The sequence below is a fragment of the Mustela nigripes genome, chromosome 13, assembly GCF_022355385.1.
Source record: "Mustela nigripes isolate SB6536 chromosome 13, MUSNIG.SB6536, whole genome shotgun sequence".
NCBI lineage: Eukaryota > Metazoa > Chordata > Mammalia > Carnivora > Mustelidae > Mustela > Mustela nigripes.
Genome location: NC_081569.1, coordinates 980,938 through 1,002,409, shown reverse-complemented (window position 1 = coordinate 1,002,409; position 21,472 = coordinate 980,938). Strand labels below are relative to the sequence as shown.

At 55.0% G+C, this 21,472-nt stretch overlaps 1 protein-coding gene and 1 long non-coding RNA gene across 9 annotated transcripts; one reads left to right on the top strand and one right to left on the bottom strand.

Annotated features, from left to right (window-relative positions):
- Positions 1–3,023: 3,023 nt before the first annotated feature.
- Positions 3,024–15,634, bottom strand: ANKRD34C (ankyrin repeat domain 34C). 3 transcript variants are annotated; one of them, XM_059371401.1, is made up of 5 exons: positions 15,546–15,634; positions 13,154–13,397; positions 11,888–12,200; positions 7,998–8,253; positions 3,024–7,719 (listed from the first exon to the last, which is right to left on the bottom strand). In XM_059371401.1, exon 5 carries the CDS (start codon positions 7,675–7,677, stop codon positions 6,070–6,072), a length of 1,608 nt encoding a protein of 535 aa, XP_059227384.1. In that variant the 5' UTR covers positions 7,678–7,719; positions 7,998–8,253; positions 11,888–12,200; positions 13,154–13,397; positions 15,546–15,634; the 3' UTR covers positions 3,024–6,069. The 3 variants fall into 3 exon arrangements, with proteins under 3 accessions (XP_059227384.1, XP_059227385.1, XP_059227387.1); XM_059371402.1 differs by lacking the exon at positions 15,546–15,634 and adding an exon at positions 14,440–14,968; XM_059371404.1 differs by lacking the exon at positions 11,888–12,200.
- On the top strand, positions 15,001–20,464 carry LOC131998963 (uncharacterized). Of its 6 annotated transcripts, none has more exons than XR_009398954.1 (5): positions 15,001–15,124; positions 15,446–15,995; positions 16,462–16,609; positions 17,125–19,059; positions 19,324–20,464. It is a non-coding gene; the product is annotated as an uncharacterized LOC131998963 (long non-coding RNA). The 6 variants fall into 6 exon arrangements; XR_009398956.1 differs by having other exon boundaries at positions 16,462–17,300; positions 17,572–19,059; XR_009398955.1 differs by having other exon boundaries at positions 16,462–17,300; positions 17,443–19,059.
- The last annotated feature ends 1,008 nt before the right edge of the window (positions 20,465–21,472 follow it).

Here is a 21,472-nt window from a genome sequence, read left to right as displayed (position 1 = left end):
TATGCATGCACTTTACATATTTTGCACTAATTAATCCTCACTAGCAACCATGTGAAAAAAAAGGCATTATTTTTTTCCTTTGATAATAAAGATACAGAAGATGTGTAATGAAATCATGTTCCTGCTTCTCTTCAGCCTTTGCTAGACAACAGACTACCCGGTGGTGTACACTGGCTGCGACTTATAATGTCTCGTGGTTCTGTCAGTTGGCTGGGCAGTTCTTCAGCTGGAGGGTCCCCTGGGCTGGAGGTCCATGATGGTCCTACTCTCACGTGTGCCACTGCTGGGAGCTGTTGGCTAGCGCGCTCAGCCCTCCACGCATCCTGCGGCTTTTTGCAATGTACATGATTTCTGTGTGGGGCACCATCCCAAGACAGCAGGGCAGAAACAGAAACTACCCTCCAGTATCACTTTTGCCCCGTTCTGTTAGCCAAGCAAGTTCCAAGGCCAGCCCAGATTGAAGGTGGAGAATTAACACTCCAGCTCTGGATGGGAGGAGTTCTAAGTCACATTCAGAGGAGGATGACACTGGATGGCAAGAGTTTATGGCCGTTAAACAAATTGTCATATTTCCCAGACTTACTCAGCTTATGAACGGGGGAGCCAGCAAATGAACCCAGATCTGCCTGATGTTGTAGCAACATGCTTTCCACGAGCACACTGTGTCCACCCATACTTCGGGGTACATCTGTCCTGCGTGTCCCATCTTGTGTAAGTTGGGGCAATGCATGAATCTGACAGTAAGGGACATTTCGACTCAATATAAGAAAGGACTTTCTGGCAATTAGGCTTTCAAAAAGTTATGAATGGGGTACTGATTTTTTTGTCATCATTAAAATATTTAAACAGAAACTGCAGAAACAACCAATTCGTATGGTATCCCAAGTAAATGAAAAGCCAACTCTAACTAGATTAAATGGCACAGGATACCTTATCTCTTGTAACAGAAAGTTTCGAGGTGATGCGGGCTGCAGGCATAACGTGATCAAGGCTCCAATCCATCTTCCTCCAAGTTCCACCCTTCTCTTCATGTTGGCTTTATCCTTAGACTCTGTTCTCTCTTTGTCAAAAGAGGGTTGTCAACCCAAACAAATAAGTTTTGGGGCAACATGTTTGGTCATGTCTAGTGGAAGGAAGAGAAAATCTTTCAGCCATGAAGTGTATGTCCTTTCCTTCAGTCCAGTTGGTCCAGGTAGGCCATGCAGCCATCTCTGGACCTAGGGCAGTGATGAGGCAGCCGGTGGTGGCTGGCTTAGGCTAGATCCTTTACCCAGTGTCTGATAAGGAGAATGGACGTGTCATGATTAACTCAGACCAGTCAGGACTTGCCTTGGAGGGAGCTGGGGACAGAGCAGCTTTGGCTCCAGTCAAAAGAGAGGCAAGGCTATCAAGTGACTACGTGAGCAAAATCAGGATCTAACAGGTGGGCAACCAAGAGTACCGACAGTGGCCAAAAAAAAAAAAAAAAGAATACTTTTAAATTCTAATGGGATAATTAATTAATTTAGACCCTTACCTCTCACCATATGAGAAATCCTCTAGATCAGGAGTGTCTGTGGTTCTGCGTCCTCCCGGGTGAGGCACAGGACTCCAGAATGGAGCTCCCGGGGCTCTTCCTCCACGGGCTGTTGCTCTGGGCTGGTTCGCCCTGGCAGGACCTTGGCCTCGACGTTGGTCCTTTCATTCCCCCTCCCCTCCTGTTCCTCCTCCTTCCCCATCCTTTCCCATAATGCTGACCCTTTTCTCTAGTGGGTGGCACTCCATGTTTACTGTAGGATGTCAAGCCCCGTCCGCAGCCGGCGTCGGATCTGTGGACTTGATCTGGTATGAGCACAGCTGCAAAACGGTGACCTCCGTCTTGTTTCCTGAAGTCTGTTCTTTACTCTCGATGACCTCCCCCTGGCAAATTCCAAGTGTGGTGTGGGTGTTTTCCTTCCTACCCTGTGCACACCATGGGCTATGGGACTGCTGTCCATCTCATTTCATTACCATTGGATGTAAGAAGCATCACACTGCTTTACTTTTCTAAATCAATCTAAAATGGGTCTTGTCCCCCCCCCCACCCCCTGCCAGTCTTAACAGAGACAATAAGAATGTCCATCTCGGTCTCGGAGGAGCTCTCCGGCCCTGTTCCGTGGCAGTACCAGCAGCACACAGCATTCGGGCTCACCGCCGTGCTGACGTGTGTGCACTGTCCGAGCTGCCGTGTTCTGTCCGGGCAGGCAGCTCTGATGTCCTCCTGCCCAGCCTGACCCTTGCCTCCCAGGATGCACCGTGCAGCCTCTCCCCTCCATAGTTTTGCTCCGGGAGGAAGCAGGTTCCACTCAAGGGACCCCAAGTTTCTGACCTTCTGTCAGTCTTGGGAGTGCACGCTTCCCCTCCAGGTGGACTCCTGTGGCCTCGTCCTCATCCCTCTCCCCCGTCAGTCCCATCAGCGTCTCCTCCCCCCTCCCCAGTACGGTCCCTCATAATCTCTCCTCTAGGGGTTCAGAAACAATGGGGACCTGCCTTTCCTGAAGATAGAGGGGGAATAGACATACTGAAACTAGTCCTTTCCTTTTTTTCTTTTTGTTAACCTAAGTCATTTCAGTCGTCCAGGGGAGAACCTAAAGGTACGGTTTGCACTGGATCGGGTGCGGATGAAACGTGAGTCACAGATCCCGGACTCCCAGAGACGATACCTGTGCCCTGTCCTCGAGCAGGAGCGTATGTTACCACTCATCGATGTTGGACCTCGGACCCAAGGAGGGAGGCCCCTCCCCACTCAGGAAACCCAAGCAGAGGCGGGCAGGGTACAGAGACCCACCTCTCGCCGTGGAAAAGCACTTTCTTGTCCTCTGCCTCTTGTTTAACCAAGGGAGAAACCATAATACTTGTGTAAGTAAAAGTTAATTTTTAAAATTATGCATGCATGAAATTAGGGTGTCTGCTAAGGATGACATTCCCAGGCGGTCACGTCAACCCCGTCATAAGGAAAAGGTGATATTTATCATGGAGACTTCGCTACAAAAAAGGGTGTGCTATTAAAGGATTGCCATATATCTTTTTATTGACATGTTAGAAATATCTAGACAGTTTCGTTACTTGCATGTGGACACGTCTCTAACCTTGCCGCCAGCTTGAGACTAGAGTCCAACACCACAGAGAACCAGTTCAAGCAGGAGGAGGAGTTTAAGGGGAAGGGTCAGACACAGCCTGCCTTTGGCAGGACACGTTTACCTGATGAAATTCTAAGAGACTCTACGACAGGTCTAAATAAACAAACAGAAACCGGCTTCGGGGTGTCTAGAAGCTAAACCAAAGTTCCAGAATTTAAACTCCAGGCTCCTGTTCTAGAATATATTTTGACAAGCATTCCAGAAAGTCTTAACTACAGCCTGCAGCTAACTCCTGTAGTGGCACCAGGATTCGGAAAAGAGAAGCGCCTCTCTGATCTAGAAAGCACGGTGGAATCTAAAATGTGCGTTTTAGAAGCATCCTTGTGTGGTTCGTTGATGTGGACAAATCGCTTTTTTCTGCACTGACTAATCGTGACGAAGTGTTGTGGTCGTACTAGTTTGGAACCCAGCCTAATGCAGCAAATGCATCATCAAACGGGGATGGAGGACGTACCGTCCGGAGAAAGGCCAACGGACGGGTCACCAGGGACAGAGGCAGACCAAGAGTCCCCGCTGCTCCTGCTGTGGGCACGCATGGGACGGACGGGCTATTCCGGATCTACTAGCAGAGGCTAGCTTTCGCTGGCAGTGCGGACAGTGGGAGGGGGTGGGGGGGTGGGGGGGTGGGAGGAGTTAATGAGCTGCTGAGAACAAGGGATGTCCCTATGATTTTCTCTAATGTGTGGGAACGTGTCCTTGCCTGCAATCCCGTCCATTTGGTAAGAACTATTCGTGACTCAGTGGTCCGAGAAGCTTATGCATTGTTCACCCTAAACCAAGTTTGTGAGCCCTAGGTTTTCACTAGCTTACATGCTTTTCCTCCCTCCCCACAAAGTACAAAAGGGCACCAGCACTCCCACAGGTGTGCTTGCCAAGAACCCCGAGGGCCCGAGTTATGGATCAATCGATCAGTCATCCTACTAAAGCAGAATTCGATTGGCTTCAGGTCAGTGGGAGGGCTGACGCGGCCAGACCCACACCTCTGTGCGGCTTTGCTGGTCATGACCGATTTCTGCCAGGCACGCTGTCCCCCTCCTGGAGCCGCAGTGATCAGCCGAGGCGGTGTGGGCCCAGGAGATGTCTGGAGATGTTTCTGGTGGTCGCACCCAGGAGGAAGGTGCTACTGGTGTCTGGCGGGCAGAGGGCAGGGCTGCCGCCGAGCCTCCTGCCACGCAAGGTCAGCCCCGATGACAAAGCCCACCCAGCCTAAAGCTTCAGCAGTGCTGGGACTGAGCACGGACAGGCCCGCCTGGAAGGAATGATGAAAAAGTAAACATTCAGGTTACCTGTAAGCGTCGTCCACGCTTCTGTTTGGGGTGCTCAGACAACCGCCTAGCAGATGCCGTGACAGAAATGCTGTGACCTGGAGAGCCGACGTGGCGGAAGGCATTTTCCTCGACCAGTGTGCCGACGGCTCGGTACCACGGCACCCCCGGGGGTCTCAAGGAGACCCTGGAGTTCCTCAGCAGCACTGAAATCCATTTTGTGCAGGATATAATGTATTATCTGAGACGCGGGCGCTTCAGCGGTCTGAAGGTGTCCGTCAGAATCAGCTACCTCCCGTCCAGTTACTGCTCCGTGCCAGGCCCAGCAGCTGGCCCGTTCTTCCCCCTCCCCCTTTCAAGGTGGACCACTGCCAAGCCCGTTTTGCCCATGAGGGAGTGGAGGCTTCGAGAAGTCACAAAGCTGGTAAATGATGAAAACAGGGATGCAAACCCCAGTCTCAGAGCCTTTACTCATTCCTCTGTAGGACGCAACCCCCAGGGACCACCGCATTCTTCTAACCCTGGAGCCGGCATATCCGGGCAGCAGGAGAAGAAGATGACTAGGACGTAACCAGGAGCCCTCATCCGAAACGTGCCTCCAGCCCTGCAGATGTGCCAAGCGTCCGCCTCCCTTCTCCGCTGGGGCAACGTGGCTGGAAAGGGTCGTTCCGGTCATTTCTACACCTCCATCATGTGGATAGTTCAGACACAGCAGAAACCAGAATTTTCTTCAATTACCTGGACAGCAGCCCCTGACAGGACGGCCGGCACCCCTTCCCCGTTCAGGCTACAGAACTCAAAGCCGTCCCGCAGCTCCGGCCTGAGAAGCACTCCCTGCCCGTCCCATCGTTACTATCGTCCTGGCTTTGGGGAGTCTCATCAAGTTTTCTCAAGAACAAGCAAGAAAAGGGTCTGTTCTGGAAATTGTATCACATTCACCTCCAAATTCATTAACCGCCCCCGAGGGTCTTTCCACAAGATTCCGACACAGAGCTAGTGTCAGGGCAGGGGGCAGGCCGCGTCTCTGAGGCACCCCTCAAGGACGGCCCCTCGGGATTCAGGGAACACGTGGTTACCATCGCTGGGGACCCACCACACACCCGCAGGTGTACATGAACGCAGGTGTGACGGGGGCAGGAGGGGTCTGGGGGTCTGGGGCTCCGGGTGCTGGACAGCGCCCACCCGCGGGGCCTCTCTGAACGGGGAGCTCCGCTTCTGCTGTTTGGAAGGGAACACAGCTGCGGGATTCCCGAGCTCCGGGCCCACTGAGCTCCTGCACATCCCGACGAATGTGAAAGCCTCGTCATCTCTGTAGGCACTTTATAGATGGATTACAAAGGGCGTGATCTGAATACCATCTCAGGACCTCCGTGCTCGTCTGCCTGGGGGGCCTTCCCAACCCCAAAGGGAGGACCGTGGGGAAATTTTTGGTTTCGGTGATTTCGTGTCTCGAACCCAATTACCCTGAGCTCTCTGCAGGGAAAACTGCATAAACCCAGAGACCACTTCCGCAGGGACACAGCGCCCAGCTCCGTCCCCGCCGGCAGCGCAGAGGGACCCACGGGATGTGCGGCTGTGTTGCTCTAGGTGAGGGTGCCTTCCAGTAACTGCGCAGAGTTCTGTGGTTTACAGCCCGCCGGCCGCTGCTAGGTGACGGTCTGCTCGAAGTCCGACAGCTGCCTCATCTGCTCGGCCTGCATGGAGTGTCTCCGCAGGAGCGCCCGTCTGCCTCTCAGGTCTGCTCTCTTGGGTGAACTGGGCGCAACGGGAACCATGGATTTCAAGCTGCTCGCAAGTGGAGAAGACGGTTTGCTGCTGGATCTGATGTCAGGGATAGGTGGGTTCCCACCGATGTTTAAAGGCGGCAAGAAGCCGGGCCTGGTGTGCGAAATTCGGTCCAGCAGCAGAGTCCCAGAACCTCGCCTTTCCAGCAGAGGTGGTGGCCGGCGGCGTGCCGAGCTGGGGGACGTGCTGGGCGCAGGGTCCAGGGACTCCCGTGAGCCGTGGAAGAGAGCCAGGAAGGAGCCGTCGAGCCTCTTCCTGTCCAAGGGCCCTTTGCTTGATTCCAGGGAGACCGAGCTGAGCTGGTCGGCCCCAGTCTGTAAATCTAAGTCGTGCAAATCACTCTCCAGCCACTTGAGGGACACGGGATCTTTGAGAGCAGGGGGGCCTGCTGGACTGAAACCCACCTTCTCCTGGTCAGCGGGGAGAGTCCCTCTCCGGGCAAGACGGGGGTGGGAAGCCTGACCCTTCTCGTGGGCGGCCTTCCAGGATGCTGGTCCTGGGGAGGCCGTGATCTTCTGCACCTGCTCGGCGACGGTGGGGAAGAAGGTGGGGTCTTTGCCATCGATGCTGCTGGTTCTGGAGAGCGGCCCCCTCTTGGGGAAGGACACATCACTGAAGCTCTTGACGACCTCGCTGTCTGGGCCGGGGCCGTGGGTCTCGTCCTGACGCGCGCCGGCTGCCAGCACGGACGGCGCAATCAGGCCCCAGGGTTCAGACTGCAGCCTCTTCAGCTGGGGCAGGCGGGCCCGCTTGAGGTTCCCCACTTTCCTGAGGGGCGACCCGGGCTCGTTGAGAGCCCTGGCCATGTTGCCGGCACTCAGACGCCCTGACTGGAGGCTGAAGAAGTCATCCTCCCTGTCCGTGGGTGGGGCTCCCCGGCCTAGAGCCTTCAGTTCGATGTCCGAGGGGGACGTGCACAGCGGAGGGGACTGGCGGTCTTCCCCTCCGGGCGACGGAGGGGCATTGAGATACTGCTTGGTGGTTTTGGTGCCTGACGACGACTTAGCGGTTGTTATGATGATCACCTCCTTTCCTTTGGCTTTGCAGGCGTCCAGCAGGTGCCTCAGGGCGTCCTTGTCATCGGCATTGATGGCGTAGACCAGGGCCGAAGCCCCCGTGCGGTCCTCGAGGCTGGGGTCGGCGCCGTTCTCCAGGAGCAGGGACACCACGTCGCCCCCCGCCCTCCGGATGCAGGCGTGGATGAGAGCCGTCTTGCCGGACTTGTCCTGGATGTTGGGGTCTGCCCTCTGGTCCAGCAGGTACTTCACCATCCTGGGCCGGCTGGTGCTCTGCTGGTCCACGTGCTGGGTGATGCACGCCACCATGAGGGCCGTCTCCCCTTTGTCGTTGCTCTCATTGATGTAAGCGCCCCCTTCCAGGAGGAGCCTGGTCAGCCTGAGCCTCCCCAGCCACACCGCCTTCAGGAGGGAGTTCCCATCTGTCCTCAGCTCCGTGTCGTCGTCCATCATCCTGGCCTCGGCAGCGCCTCCGGGCCACAGCGGCGATCAGACCTAGCGAGGGAGAAGAGAGAGAGATGATGTGTGCTCCGCCGGCAGCCGGAGTGCTGTGGCTGGTGCAGGGGTGTGGGGTGCGGGGCCGCCGGATCCCGCCAGGTCACCCAGCTCATCCACATCCGTCTGTCACGTGCGTGGGGTCGGGGGACGGTGGCTGCCCCTCACAGAGCCAGCACAGAGGTCAAACGAGAGCACGTACGGAGAACCCTTCCCCACAGCAAAGCCGCGGACGTACGCCCAGCGCACGGTAAGCAAGACAGACGGCCGTCGCTTACCTCGAATGTTGTGGAGGAAACCACGCTTCGCGCCCGTGGGCCACGCTGGCTTCCGCACGTGGAAAGGCCCATGTCTGCCTGGTTCGCTGCCACAGCCCCAGCCCCAGCATCGAGCGGCGAGGCTGCCTCTCGGGTCACCTCATAAATAACTGTTCACCCCATTCTTCTTCCAGCAGGAAACACGCCAGAACGGTCATAGAGCAATGGACGGTTTTCACCTCCTCTTTGCCGTACTTCCTGACGTAAGCATGCGTTACTATATAAGAGGGGAGAAATCAGGACGGAAAATCATCATAAAGCAAAACCAGCCTCGCTACCCCGTCCGGGTTGTAGTCTCTACTTTTCCAGCAGGTGTCAGAATCCCGTCGCCCTCCAGAACATCGTCCCATTGTCTTCCAGAACGATGCCGCACCCCTTCCCCCCGGGAACAGGCGCAGGGCAGAGGATGGGCGGGATCACACGCCTGCCCACACCCGAGCGTCCGCGGCGGAGCCCTGCCAAACCTGGCCCCGTGTCCCTCCCTGAGTTCCTGCACCAGAGCCCCCAAACCCGGTGTCGCTGGAGAGGCCGTCCGCGGATACGGAGAGGTGGGGGCCCCTCCGGGCCCACGTCTGTGCCAGCACAGCCCCTCCAGGGGACTCTGTCCCCCAGGCTCCTGCTGAGCCGATGGTCCTGGCTCCCCACCTAAGGCACATCTGTCCTCCCCCACCCCCACTGCCCTGAGCTGTTTCTGATCAGTTTATGACCCTCTGTTAAATGGGAAGTCAGAAGCCTGCCTTGGCTGAAGTTACAGACAGACCCACACCCTTCATCAGTCTCTAAGACGTTAACAGGTACTTGCAGTGTTTGCAAACGCCCAAACTGCACTTAAGGCTGCAACGAAGAAGAGCTCTCCTCGTGCGCGTGTGCGGACATGCACACGCACACGTACACGCACACGCACCCACACACATGCCTCGGGGAAGCCACTCCCTTCAGGGAAGCGACTGTGGTTAACCGTCCAGTGTCCCTCCGCTTCAAACAAGGCTTTGTCCCGAGAGCTAGATCTCGGGGGGTCGTGCTGCAGGTGTGTTCGTGGTCCCCCAAGATCTTCTCTAGAAACGCTCCCGCCCAGGGACACCGCATGGCCGCTGTCTCCCCGTCTCCGCGCCGCCTCCTTCAGGCTCCTACTGTGTGTGTGTGCACGTGGGTGTGCGTGTGTGGGTGTGTGTGCGCGTGAGGTATGGCCTTTCTCTTTTTCCACCATCCCCTATAAGAAGGGCCTGATAAGGACTATAATAAGATCCCTTTAGGAAGGTCTCTGGGCTAGGTGTGTGCGTCCCCGCACGCTGGACACAATGAAGCAGGTCCCACGCCACAAATCAAGGAGAGGGAGTGCGCAGCGAAAACACGGCCTCCTGCTCCCTCAGAGGCCCCTGGTCCCCAGCCCAGCCCCCCAGCTCCCCCGCTGTTGCCCCGGTCGCCCACGCACAGCGTCTCCCTCAGATGCCCGCATGTTTGTCCCTTTCAGCACCCCTCGTGCTCCTAACTGCAAGGTCTCCCCGCTCTTCCTTCCTGACTCATCGTCCCGCAGACCTCGGCTCAGATGCGACTTCCTTTTTAATCAAGAGGAGAATCACTCAAGACCGAGCAGGGAGGGCAGAGGGAGATGACAGCTGACTCATGCGCAGGCTATATAAAGAACTCCCACAAATCACTTCCTCCGAAAGAGGACCCACAAACCGCCGACGAGCACATAAAAAGGTGCTGAGCCTCATTAGTAGGCAGAGAAAATCAAATTAAGGCACAACGAGAGGCCACTACACATGCTGTGTAATCCGGCGCGGCTAAAATTAGACCAGCGGCTCCGAGACCAGGGTCGGACCAGGATTCGAGGCGGCAGGAACCCGCTGGCGGGGCCGAAACCAGCCCTCCGCCCCAGTCACTCCACGCGGGCTTCCGCCTGCGGTGGACTGAGAAGCGTGGCCACGATGTCCTCCCCTCCCCGAGCACACGCCTGCGAAGACCCTCGCCCCTCCTCCACGCACCCCTGCCTTGACCAAGAAAGCGCAGCCAGAGCGGCCGTGTGCAACTTGCAAGGCCTCCGTGGACCTTCGTTTGCTGCCTGTAAAGACATGCGGGGTGTCCCGCCGGCAGGGACACACGGAGTCCCAGCGGGCCAGCCCCGCTGACCACCGCAGTGCGAGCGAGGCCGCCTCGGACCGGCCGACCCCCAGCTGGTCACCCCTGCGGGAAGGAACGCAGGTGAGGCCGGCAGAAGTTTCCAGAGCCCGGTCCGCGTTGCAGAAACAATGCACAAATAACTGATTACCGTTCGAAGTCACTCGTTTGGGGGTGAGTCATTCACACCAATAAATTACCCGTAAATCTGTGTAGCCAAACATGTACAGAAACGTTCCCAGCAGCACAATTCATAAAAAGCAAAATCTAGACGCAGCCCACCAAGAAGAAAATCCAGTGTAGTACACGCACACGCTGTAATGCTTGCACGGTCTTGGCCTTCTCTCTTCCTCGCGCTGACACAGCACCCAGACGCGCACCCCGCACAGCACACGCACGACCCACCCTCACCGCCGCAGTCGCACACACACTACACGACACGAGAAAAACCGGACACGGCCTCTCCCGGGCTCCTTGACGCTTTGCAAACTTCTCCATGGAGCGTCGACGTGTTCGTCTCCTGGGTCGGCCTCCGTGAGCCCCGAGGCAGGGACGCGGTCTTCTCTCCCTCATCAGCCGCGTCGTCATTAGGAGGAGGATCCAGGAAGACTCAGGGGAAGGAGCAAGAGAGAGGGAAAGGAAGGCAGGACGGGCAGGAGGACCGTGGCGCGTCCCTCCGAGTCCCGTGTGGGCCACATCGCATCCCTCCAGACCCCTTCAAGGTCGGGGCAGGGAGGGAGGGAGGCTGGAAGGGAGGGGAAGGAGGAAGGACCAGAGGGGACAGGACGGCCTCTCTGGGAGATGCTGCTCTCCCCGAACTTGGGGTCGGCGGCCCCCTGCTCCCCTGAGCGCAGGCCTCGTCCCAAATCCCAGCATCTAAGGAGAGCACAGAATGCAGACGAGGCATGCTGGCAGTCTCCAGCCCATCTGAGGGTACGACTCTGTGTAGGGAGCACTTTCCATGCTGTCCACAGCCCCTTTTCACTGTGTGCCTCCGGACTGACATTCCTGAATGACAAAAACGCAGGAGCTCTGAGTGAGGACAGACGCAGACCCTCGGCTCACCCCCGCGGTGGGGGACGACAGCCCTGCCCTTCGCTTTCCGCATCCCCCAGACCGACGCGCGGTCACGTCGACCTGCCCGTCTCCGGTGTTGGCCCCCCGCCTGTCTGTCTGGCCCGAGTGGCCTTGGCAGGGCTTGCCCCTCTCCCACGTCGTCGGTCAGGCCAGTGCTGCAGGTGAACAGGTGTCCCATGAGTCCCACGCCCCGGCTTCAACCGGCCAGGAGCAGCAGCTTCCCTGAGGCCACCGGGTGCAGACACGCGGGCGCGCTAACCCTTTCTAGAGCAGATGCTGACTGAAGGGAGGGAGGTGGTGGGAAACAGAATGTCGGGCCACCTCCTCTCCTCGCTGCTGGTGGGCTTCAAGGATTTCGGGGCAGGGGATGCCGCAGAGGACATGCCTTCCGCGAAACGGAGCTGCGGGCGCCTGCTGTCAGGCCGTGGCTGGCTGCGTGTCCCCTTGTACCTGCCCCTCCTCGTTCCCTCTCCGCCTTCCACTGCCCTCACCCCTACTCCCCAGGGCGTTATCTCCCCATAAAGTGCTGATACACTGACAGGCTTGTGTGGATGAAGCTTGAATATGGCCACGCAAACCACGTGGGACGCACTGGCGCTGCCGGCCCATTCATCCTTCGTTCCCCACCAAACACGGACTGAGTGTCAACGCACCTGCCGGGCACGAAGGACAAAGAGTGTCGAAGTCGGGCTCGGAAGGGTCTGCTGGAGGCCGGAGGTCACCTAGGAGCCGCTGAGGGAGGACGAGGGTCAGGAGCACCGGTGGGACGAGGCGGAGAGGAGCCTCAGGCTGGACAGGCGCTCCGAAGGCAGCACTAAACGTGACCCACGGGAGCGCGGGAGCCCACCGCGGTCTGACGGACTTTGGTTTGGGAATTCATCTCCTGATGTGTGTGGCAGAGAACGAAAATGAGGGGCAGGGACCCCTAACACAGGGAGGATGAGACGCCTTTCGTGGTTCCTCAGCCTGTCGGAGGGAAGGAGGCTCCTGAATTCTGGAACCCCAAGCACTTGGCACGAGGCACCACGTTTTAAAATTAGCAACCCCAGAGTGGGTCCCCCACCACGTATTAGCAACCCCAGAGTGGGTCCCCCACCACGTGTTTCAGAAACAGAGTCAAGAAGTTAAAAAACAGAGTTAAGTTTTTGCTCACTGAGACGTGAGCAAAATTTGCCTGGTTCCTTCCCCGCGGTCTGGCCCCCCTGCCCCTCAGCCCACCCTTCTCCCGTTCACCCCTCAGGGCTGTTTTCCGTCTCCCTAAGAAACGGGGCCACCACAGTGGGGCGCACACACCTTCCAAAGGCGCAGGCAGGGACTGACTGACTGGATGAGGAACCCCGGAAACTAAAACATCACCAACGCCAAAAAAATATAAGAAAACGATGTTCTCTCTGATGGAGGGGTGGGTGGGTGGAAGTAGTTGCCCTTTTTTGGCCCAGAAACTGCTGGATTCTTTTACTGTCCATGAAACTATTAAAATCTAAGATTTTTGAAGCTGGGAGGAGGCACCTTGTCCACTGGTTCCCAGTTTAGAAACAGGGGATTTAAAGACAGACAGTCTTTCATCTTGCCGAGTTCAGGCTCTCTCCCTCCCGCGCCTCCCCACACCTGCAGCCTGAGTGACGTCGATCAAGGTTGCCCAGTAAAGGACCGAGGGCCAAATGTGGCTCCCAGGGTCGCCTTGCTTGACGGGCACAGTGCTTTAATTTTTGAAACTTGAATGTTTTAGGATGCATCGTTCATTGTTCAGTTTGCCATCCTCTGTCATCCTATGACGGGCCTGACTCCTGCGCTCAGGCTACTTCCCTGGCCTCTGCAGGGATGCGGTTGAGGACACTAGGCATAAAACGAAAATAAACTTGGAATTCAAGTCGGGCTGCTCTGTCTCCGTCCTTTCCCTCGCTCGCCTAGCTTCTTACCTCTACAGGTTTGTTAGAAGCCTCCAGTGAGCCAAAAGATGGAGGAACGCTCTTCCTAAACTTCAAAGCACGGTGCGCTTCTGCGAGCCATCGCAACAATGAGTTCGGTGCCGCGAAAATCCCATCTGCTTTCTCTCCTCTTCCCCGAGTCACCTTGGCATGGGATTTCCCGTTACACTTCCTTTGTTAGGCAGCACGGTAGATCAGAGGGTCAAGGCATTGCATTTCTTTTCAAGACTGTTTCCTGAAGGAAAAATTGTGCAAAAGTAAGAAGGGCCAGCAGACTCCTGCAAACACCTACAAAGCGGCTCCTATCCCCGAGAAAGACACTGGTCATACACAGTACTTCACTTAGTGACCCGCAGCAAGCCTCTAGGACTCCAGGGCACACGTGCTGTGTATTCATCTTACTGCTGGTTCTGGCCTGAATCTTGTTTCTTACCTACTTTCTCAGCTTCCTCTCTCCTCCCCACCCCCACTTCCTTTTCCTTCTCTTCTTCCTCTACCTCCTCCTCCTCCTCCTCCTCCTCCTCCTGTGCAGATTCAACAAAATAAGCTTATGACTGTTCTTATGTTTGTACACATCAGTCTGCCCACAGTTACATCTTAATGAATCTCAGCTACTTCCAATGTGTCAAACTGACATCTTGTGGATCTTTATAAATTGCCCGAAAGTCCTTGTGGAACAAAAGAAAATACAGTCGATGAGTATGTATGCCGTTGATCTACATGAGCTTGCTGTTTCCATAGATCGAACATTGGTTTACAAAATCATTTTCACCTGGTTAGACCTGATCCTTACAGGGCTTCTCTCCATGCCCTGTAGGTCTGTAACCGCTCCACATCCTAGCCCCTGAGGACGTACAGCTGCGGCAGAAAGACGGCAGAGCAGAGAGGCAGGTGGCCTGGATTCGGATGGCAGTCCTGCTGCTAGGTGGCTGTGTGACTCCCCCAAGCGTTGTTTTGCCACACGCATAGAAGAACTCCAACCCCACCTAACAAGACTGCTGTAAGGCTCAAATGGAGGCCACATGGGAACACTGTACAAAGTCTTGTGAATACCAAAGGAATTATTATCTTGACTCAAACTCATCCAGGATCCTCCCTCTGAGCCCTGCACTGGGGTGCCACTGCCCATCACCCACCCTTTCCCTCTTTCAGTCACCTGCACCCCCCTTTCCGGCCCCCACCCCCCAACCACAGTCCACAGTTTGCAGAGTTATCCCCCAGGTACACGATCTCTTCGACCATCTTGCCCTGCACTTTTGCAAAGGAAGCATCATTACCCTAATTTTCCAGACACAGAGCTCCGTGTTCAGACAGGTTGGGGGATTGTGCCCAAGCACACAGGTTCCAAGCACACAGGCCCAGCTTTGATTCAAATTCTGCCGCCCTGAACCCAAGTGCGGAGCTTTCGGGGGGACTTGCTCCGGCTCGGGCACACCTACCACTGCTGCAACCCGGCCGGGTGGACAGGAGTGGTACACCATGGCCGGCAGTAGGGACCTGCACAGGTGACCGAGCCCCCCCATCCTCAGCACTGGGATAACAGCACCCAGGCTCTCTGCGTGCCTAACGACCGCAGAACCGAGCGGAGCGCTCAGCACCCGGCCGGGCGCAGGAGGAGTCTGGGTCGCCTTTCAAAATCCAGGAGGCCAGGCGTTCCGCGGTCGCGTTCGCGGAAGCGGGGGGATGTTTATACTCCGCCTCTTCCTTCCGCAGTCACGGGAAGCAGTTCGAGGCGGACCAGAAGCAGAGCTCCACGTCCGCGTTTGCGACCCGGGAGGCCTCTCTCCGGGCGCGGGAGGCGGCGATGCGGGGCGGCCCGGGCGGGGAGCGCGCGGGGCGCGGGGCCGGGTTGGGAGCCCGGCGCTGTCCGAGGTGCTGGACGCCGGCGGCGCGCGCTCCGGCCGCCGCGGTCCCCGGGCATCTTCCCGCAGGCCGAGCGCGGAGTCAGGGACCACCCGCGCGGTAAGTGCTTCTCCGTCATTGCTCTGAAATGCTCACGTTCGAACTCTTTACAGTTCCTCGAACACTGTCAGGATCACAACCTCTCGCCGCCCGGTCCTCCTAGGTTCCTGCAAAACTGTAGGCTTTGCTCCCTTTTCGGTCCCTGCAGAAATTCAGACGCCTGTCACCCCGCCCCGCTCTGCTCCGCAACCATTTCCTACAAAAATCCAGGCCCCTACGCATCTCACCCCCACGCGTCAATGCAAAAATGAAAAAATGTAAATCCATCTTCCACACCCTTCTCCCACAATTTCCTGTGATAAAAGCAGACTTTCCTTCCAGCCTCCTACTCCTGCCTCGGCTAAACGCGTGGACTTACTTCTTGGGAGCTCAAGATCCCTCCCACCCGGTGGACCAGGGCCGACCCCTGCGGTGCGCTTACCTGGTGAGGACGCTCACCAAAGGAGGCCACCTGAGTGCGGGCCTCCGGTAGGGGCATGGCTCCAAAAGCAAGATCCGGGGGTGCCTGGCACTCCCGCCCTCCGCTTCGGGCTGGTTACCAAGGGGCACTTCCAGGCTGAACCGCGCCCGGGCGCTGGGATGAGCCCGGGCCTCGCCGGTCCAGCTGAGTGACTTGCCCAGAACTTCGCCAAGGTTCCTAAATAAGACCCCAGCGTCAGTGGCTTCCGAGCACCCCCTTGCTCCTCCAAGTTCAAGTGAGAACAAGGGAGTTCTTCTTTAAGAGAAGGAAGCGTGGAAGACGAGAACTGCGCCCAGTTCTGCCCTGCGGGTCTCCTGTGCTCCGTCCCGGCCCCCGCCGCCGGCTGGCAAGCGCCGTTGCCCGCCCGCGCCCGGAGCGCGTCTCCAGCCGCGACGCCGGCGGGCTGTGTGGGTGAGTGTGCCAGGGAGGAGCGAGCACCGCCGGGGCAGCGGGGGCGGGGAGAGGCGCCCGTCGCCCCGCCCGCACCCCCGAGGCGCGGTCAGACCGGCCAGACCGCCTCGCGGGAGCCGGCTGGGGGCTCCGGGGGTCGGGAGAAGGGCGGCGCGCTCCCCGAACCTGACGCCGCACGTGCGGGACCGGGTAGGGATTTGAACTCGGGTCTCCTTTGCTCTCCACGCGGCTCTGCCTTCCTCGGGTTTTCTTCGTCAAACGCGCTCGGATCCAGAATGTCCGTCCACAGCGTGGGAGGGAGAGGAAGGGAAGGGGGGGGGCGCTGGCAGGAAGACTCCAGGGGTGTGGAGGAGTGGGTCGGTTATGGGGTTTCCATCCCGGCCCCTTCCGCGCACCTCCTGCCTATTCCCAGGACTTCCCGAGCAGCCGCAGCCGGCCGCCATCAGCTCTGTTTTCTTTGTAACAGGTGACTCCCGCTCGCTGGGTACCGGCAAAGCCCAAGGCATCAGTCCGCCAAGAAAGTGCCGCCCCCGCCCCAGTCTGGGACCTCCCACCTCCAGCCCAGGAGGAGCCCCGCCTTTCCAAACCACAGTCCTGCGGGAGGGACTGCCCCGGTAAACACGCACACGCACGTTCCAGTTTCCCTTAGAAAAAAGTCCCAGCACTTGGGTCGGTTTTAATCGTTTACGTTTTCCTAGAAAATTGTCCATCTCGTTTACAATTTCAAATTCACAGGCACAGAGTTACAATTCGCTTTACCTTATAATTTTCAACGCCTCTAAATCTCAAGGTCCCCTTCTCATCCCTGAGTTTGCTGCGCTCCCCGCCCCCCACTATTTTTGGTGTTTAGAGGTGCCCTTACTTTGTTGTGGTTGAGTTATATGATCTACGATTTCCGTTCTGTGGCCTATTCAATGACTAATTTAAATGCAGAAACCATTTTTCCTCACACTCAGTGAAAGAAAAAAAAAATGAGCATTCTGTGTTTTTGCATACAAACATAAAAATACACTGTGAATTTTGCAGAATTACCCTCCACATCTTTACTAGTCTATGTTGGTTAGGAGCAGAGTCTGAAGTCAGACTGCATGGATTTATTCTTTTTTAAGATTTTTTTTATTTATTTGAGAAACCAAGAGTGAGAGGGAGCACAAGCAGGGGGAGCAGCAAGGGAGCCGAGAAGCAGAGGACCCCGGGATCACGGCCTAAGCCCAAGGCAGGCTCTGAACTGACTGAGCCCCCCTGGTGTCCCAGACTACGTGGATTTGAATCCCAGCTCAAGCACTTACCAGCCGTGGATCACTGGTGAGTCACTAACTGGTCTGTGCCTCAGCTTCCCTCTCCATAGAATCAGTTAACACTAGTGTCTGCTGCAAGAGGCAGCTACATTTACGCCGAGCCCCGTGTACCTGCAAGCTGTTCTCCCGCTCTGTTGTGTGTCAACCAGGATCCACGTCATGGGACCAGAGACGCGCGCAGCTGAGTTAACACATGGGCAGTATTTAGTGTGGTGTGCGGTGAGGACTAAACATCATACGTGTCTTCGCTCTGTCACCCAACCTGTCAATATTCACAGGAAACTGTTGAAGTGTTTCAGGATGCTTGGATCCATTTATTCAAGAAAAACGTATTGGGTTTGAGCTGTGTGACCAGATCTGCATTTGTCTGGCTGTGCGCTAGTCAGCTGTGAACAGGAAAGACCAGTTCTCTGCTTTTGTGGAGGGACCTTCTCAAAATCCGGACTTGTCAGCATCTCTTGGGGGTATGGCCAGTGTCCTGCTGTTCCACGACCCCATTTCATGCAGGAGAACACGAGGTAAACATTCTGCACCCTCTTCCAAACCCTCCTTCTGGTGGAATCTCAGTCGCGTCCCAGGAATTGCACCCTATGTGCCTGACCCACTTGATCCATAACGATAATTATAATTTTCAAAAATAATCATCGCTTCTAGTAGCGATTAACAGCTTCGAATCGCTGCTGTCGCCAGTACGTTCCTGCCAGAGGCATCTAGGGACACACCTGCCAGTGGACAAGTTGGATCTATTACTTGTCTCGGCTGGGGAGGACCGCGGGAAACGCTGGGCCTCTCGCAAGCAGGTGTCAGAGAGAACGTGTTACAGAATTAAGACGTCGGCCGGGAGTTTGGGGAGAGGGTTTGGTCCACTCTGAGCAGAGGAGAATCACGCCGGATGGTATTCTGACACCACAAGGCCAGTTATGAAGTGACCTCTGGTGCCCTGCTTCTCACTCACTCTGGTTTCAGGGATAATTGACGTAGAACGTATTCGTTTCCGGCGTGCAACACAGCGATTCGATATTCGTGCATCCGCATTGCAGAACACCTGCCATGGTAAGTCTGGTTCACCCACCACTGTACATGGCCACGGCTTGTTTTCCTGTGATGACAACTTTGAAGATGAGCGACTTCCAACATCCAACAGAGAACCTGTTCTCAATCGTAGTCCCCATGTGAGACATTACGTCTCCGTGACTTGTGTATCTTATCAGGGGACTTTGTACTGTGTGGTACCCTTCCCCCATTGTGCCCGCCTCTCCCTCCCGCCTCTGGTGGTCGGCAGTCTTGGTGCGTCTTCTCTCCTCAGCCCGGAGGGGATGGTGTCTGTCTCCCACTCCTGAGCACTTTCCCTGCACAGAACATATTTCTAGTCAGTCACTGTCTGGAGGGAAGACAGACTCAGGGGTCACTACCGAACCGCTGAGCCCCTTCACAAGGGGCCGGGAGTCATCGGCTGCGTGGTCTCTACACGGACTGGGAGGCCACGTTCAGGAACCACGGGGGGCTCTCCCAGGATCGCATAGCGATCCATCCCACGGTTGCCAGGCCTCTCGGGGTCAGCACTGTGGGGTTCGATGTGTTCCAGACTATGATACATTTTTAATAACTTTTACTAGATGGTTATTACAAGCGTGTTACAGGTATCGTCTAGGACATAGAAGTGAGATGTGACGTGCTCTTCCTGTCCTTCTGGTCCACTTTCTAATGTTAAGCAACGGTTTCTTTCATGGTTTTCCTGCACATTTAAACCAGAGGTGCTTTTTGCTGTAAGTATTAGAAAACCCATCTTGGGGCTCCTGGGTGGCTCAGTCGGTTAAATGTCTGCCTTCGACTCAGGCCATGATCCCAGGGTGCTGGGATCGAGCCCCGCATCGGCCTCTCTGCTCAGCGGGGAGTCTGCTTCTCCCTCTCCCTCTGCCCCAGCTCATGATCTCTTACTGTCTGTCAAATAAATAAAACCTTAAAAAAGAAAGAAAGAAAGAAAGAAAGCCCATCTTAAACAAACAGGGGCCGATCTTCTTACATTCCAGGATGTCTGAAGGTGGGCCATTGCTGATGGTAGATCAGAGACTCAAACCTTCCAGGACCAGCAGTGAAGCTTGTGGCGTTTCCCTGGAGTGTTCCAGAAGGCTGCCATCCACTTGAGCCATAATATCCACTCCCTAGACAGATGACGAGGAAGGAGGAGAGCCAGACACATCTGTCCCTTTCATCGGGAGGGCAGGCCAGTCCCCACAGTGCATCACACAGCCAGAGTCTGTGAGGAAGGGGACCTGTGTGGGGACTGCTGGAGAATGAAAAGCCAGATTGCTGCGATTGGCTCAAGACTGAGAAGTGATTCCTTCCCGTGGTCTGGTCCAGTGCACTCCCGTGAGCTGGAACTCCGTTAGCAAGAAAACATGCAGGGAATGAGCGATGTGAGTGTCACAGCGCTTGTGAATGAACACTTGGGAGATGCAGAGGAGCAGAGAAAGAGGCCGTCGGTAACGTTTATAATCCATCGGTGTAATTTATAGAACTAGAACTGAACCATAGAGCACGCTGGATTGGTCTTGCAATGCCTTCCTTTTTTCTTAAAAAAAAAAAAAATCAGCCATGAATCTATCGACTTAGATATTTTTTTGTTCTGTGATTTATTTCACACCTTTGCACCCGATTCCTCAGCTTGATTGTTGATGGCGGCAATATATTCTAGGGCAAGTGTGAGCCAGTTCTCTGTTGAAGATGCAAAGATTTCACACGGCCCCTCCCCACCGTAAATCACACCGCAGCGAAGGTCCCTTAGTTAATCTTCACATTTCAGAATTATATCCTTAGAGCAAAATATTTGAGGTTTTCAAGTAGAAGGTGGGCAAAATCTTACCATTTTATACACATTTCAAATGTATCCCCTGTGAAGGTTGATCCAGTTTTCATTATCCCTCGCTCGTAGTTAAGCCCGTCGTCAACCACAGGAGATCCCATCGTTAAAAAAATGTGCCAGTGCCGGTAGTTAAAAATGGATCGGGTCATTGTTTTCATTTGTGTTTCTTCTAGTACCAGTCAGGTTGAGTCTTTTTTCGAATGTTTATTGCCTACTTTTCTGTAAATTGCTCATTTGTATCTCCTAAATTTTCTCTTGGTGTTGGTGATTCACACTTGAGTAGGAAAGTAAATTAAGGTTGTTCATGATCTCCCGAGATGATGGCTGCTACTCGTCAGTCATGGGGGTCGCGCATTCCTCTCTCCCTGTCTCTCCATCTCTCTGTCTCTGTCTCTTTGTCTCTCTTTCTCTGTCTCTTTGTCTCTCTCTGTCTTTATCTCTCAGTCTCTGTTTCTTTCTCTGTCTCTGTTCTCTGTCTCTGTCTCTCTCTGCCTCTCTCTATCTCTCTGTCTCTCTCTCTCTCATGTCTCACAGCTACCTACTTACGTATCTTGTGATTATTTCCCTTTGGATAAATTCCCAAAAGTCAGATTTCTGAATTCATAGATAAGAAAAATGTTTAAGTTTTCAATAATAATGGTCAAATTGTTCCCTGAAATGTGGTACTGATGTATCAAATTCATGATACCCCCTCATGAACCCTACAGTAATGCTATTTCTTTTTTAAATAGTTGTCAGTTGGAGAGGCAAGCTTGTAGGTTTTCTCTGTGATCATACCCTCCTTGGGAATTCCCAGGGTTGGCTCTCTGGGGCCTCTTTTCTCTTTTTTTCTTACTAAGACCTGATCAGGGCTTTTCTTCCATGGATCTTTGACATTTGTTAATGGCAGCATTTTTCTATTTTTGGTTCGCCATTCTACTCTCATTCCTATTAAATACTTGCCCTTGTTTTCCTGTTTCTTTTGCTGTCTGTTCCTTAGCTTTGTGAGTTGAATTCATCGTTAGCTCTGTCTTACTCTTCTTTGCACACAATGGAATCCTTTTAAAGGATATAAATTATCCTCAGGGCACAACTTCATCAGGCCTCCTCTCTTTTGTTATGTCCAAACTGAAAATAACTTTTGAAACAAATGATACTTTAATAATATTAGAAATTTTAAAGAAGACAGAAGAGTCAAAAAAAAAAAAAAAAAAAAAAAAACAAACCCCACAGAGAACCTCATTTGGAAGTCCACAATTCAGTTAACTATTGTTAACGTTTTGGGGAATGTGGCCCCAGAAATTTGTCTTTTATACATATATAAAAATTTTGTGTCA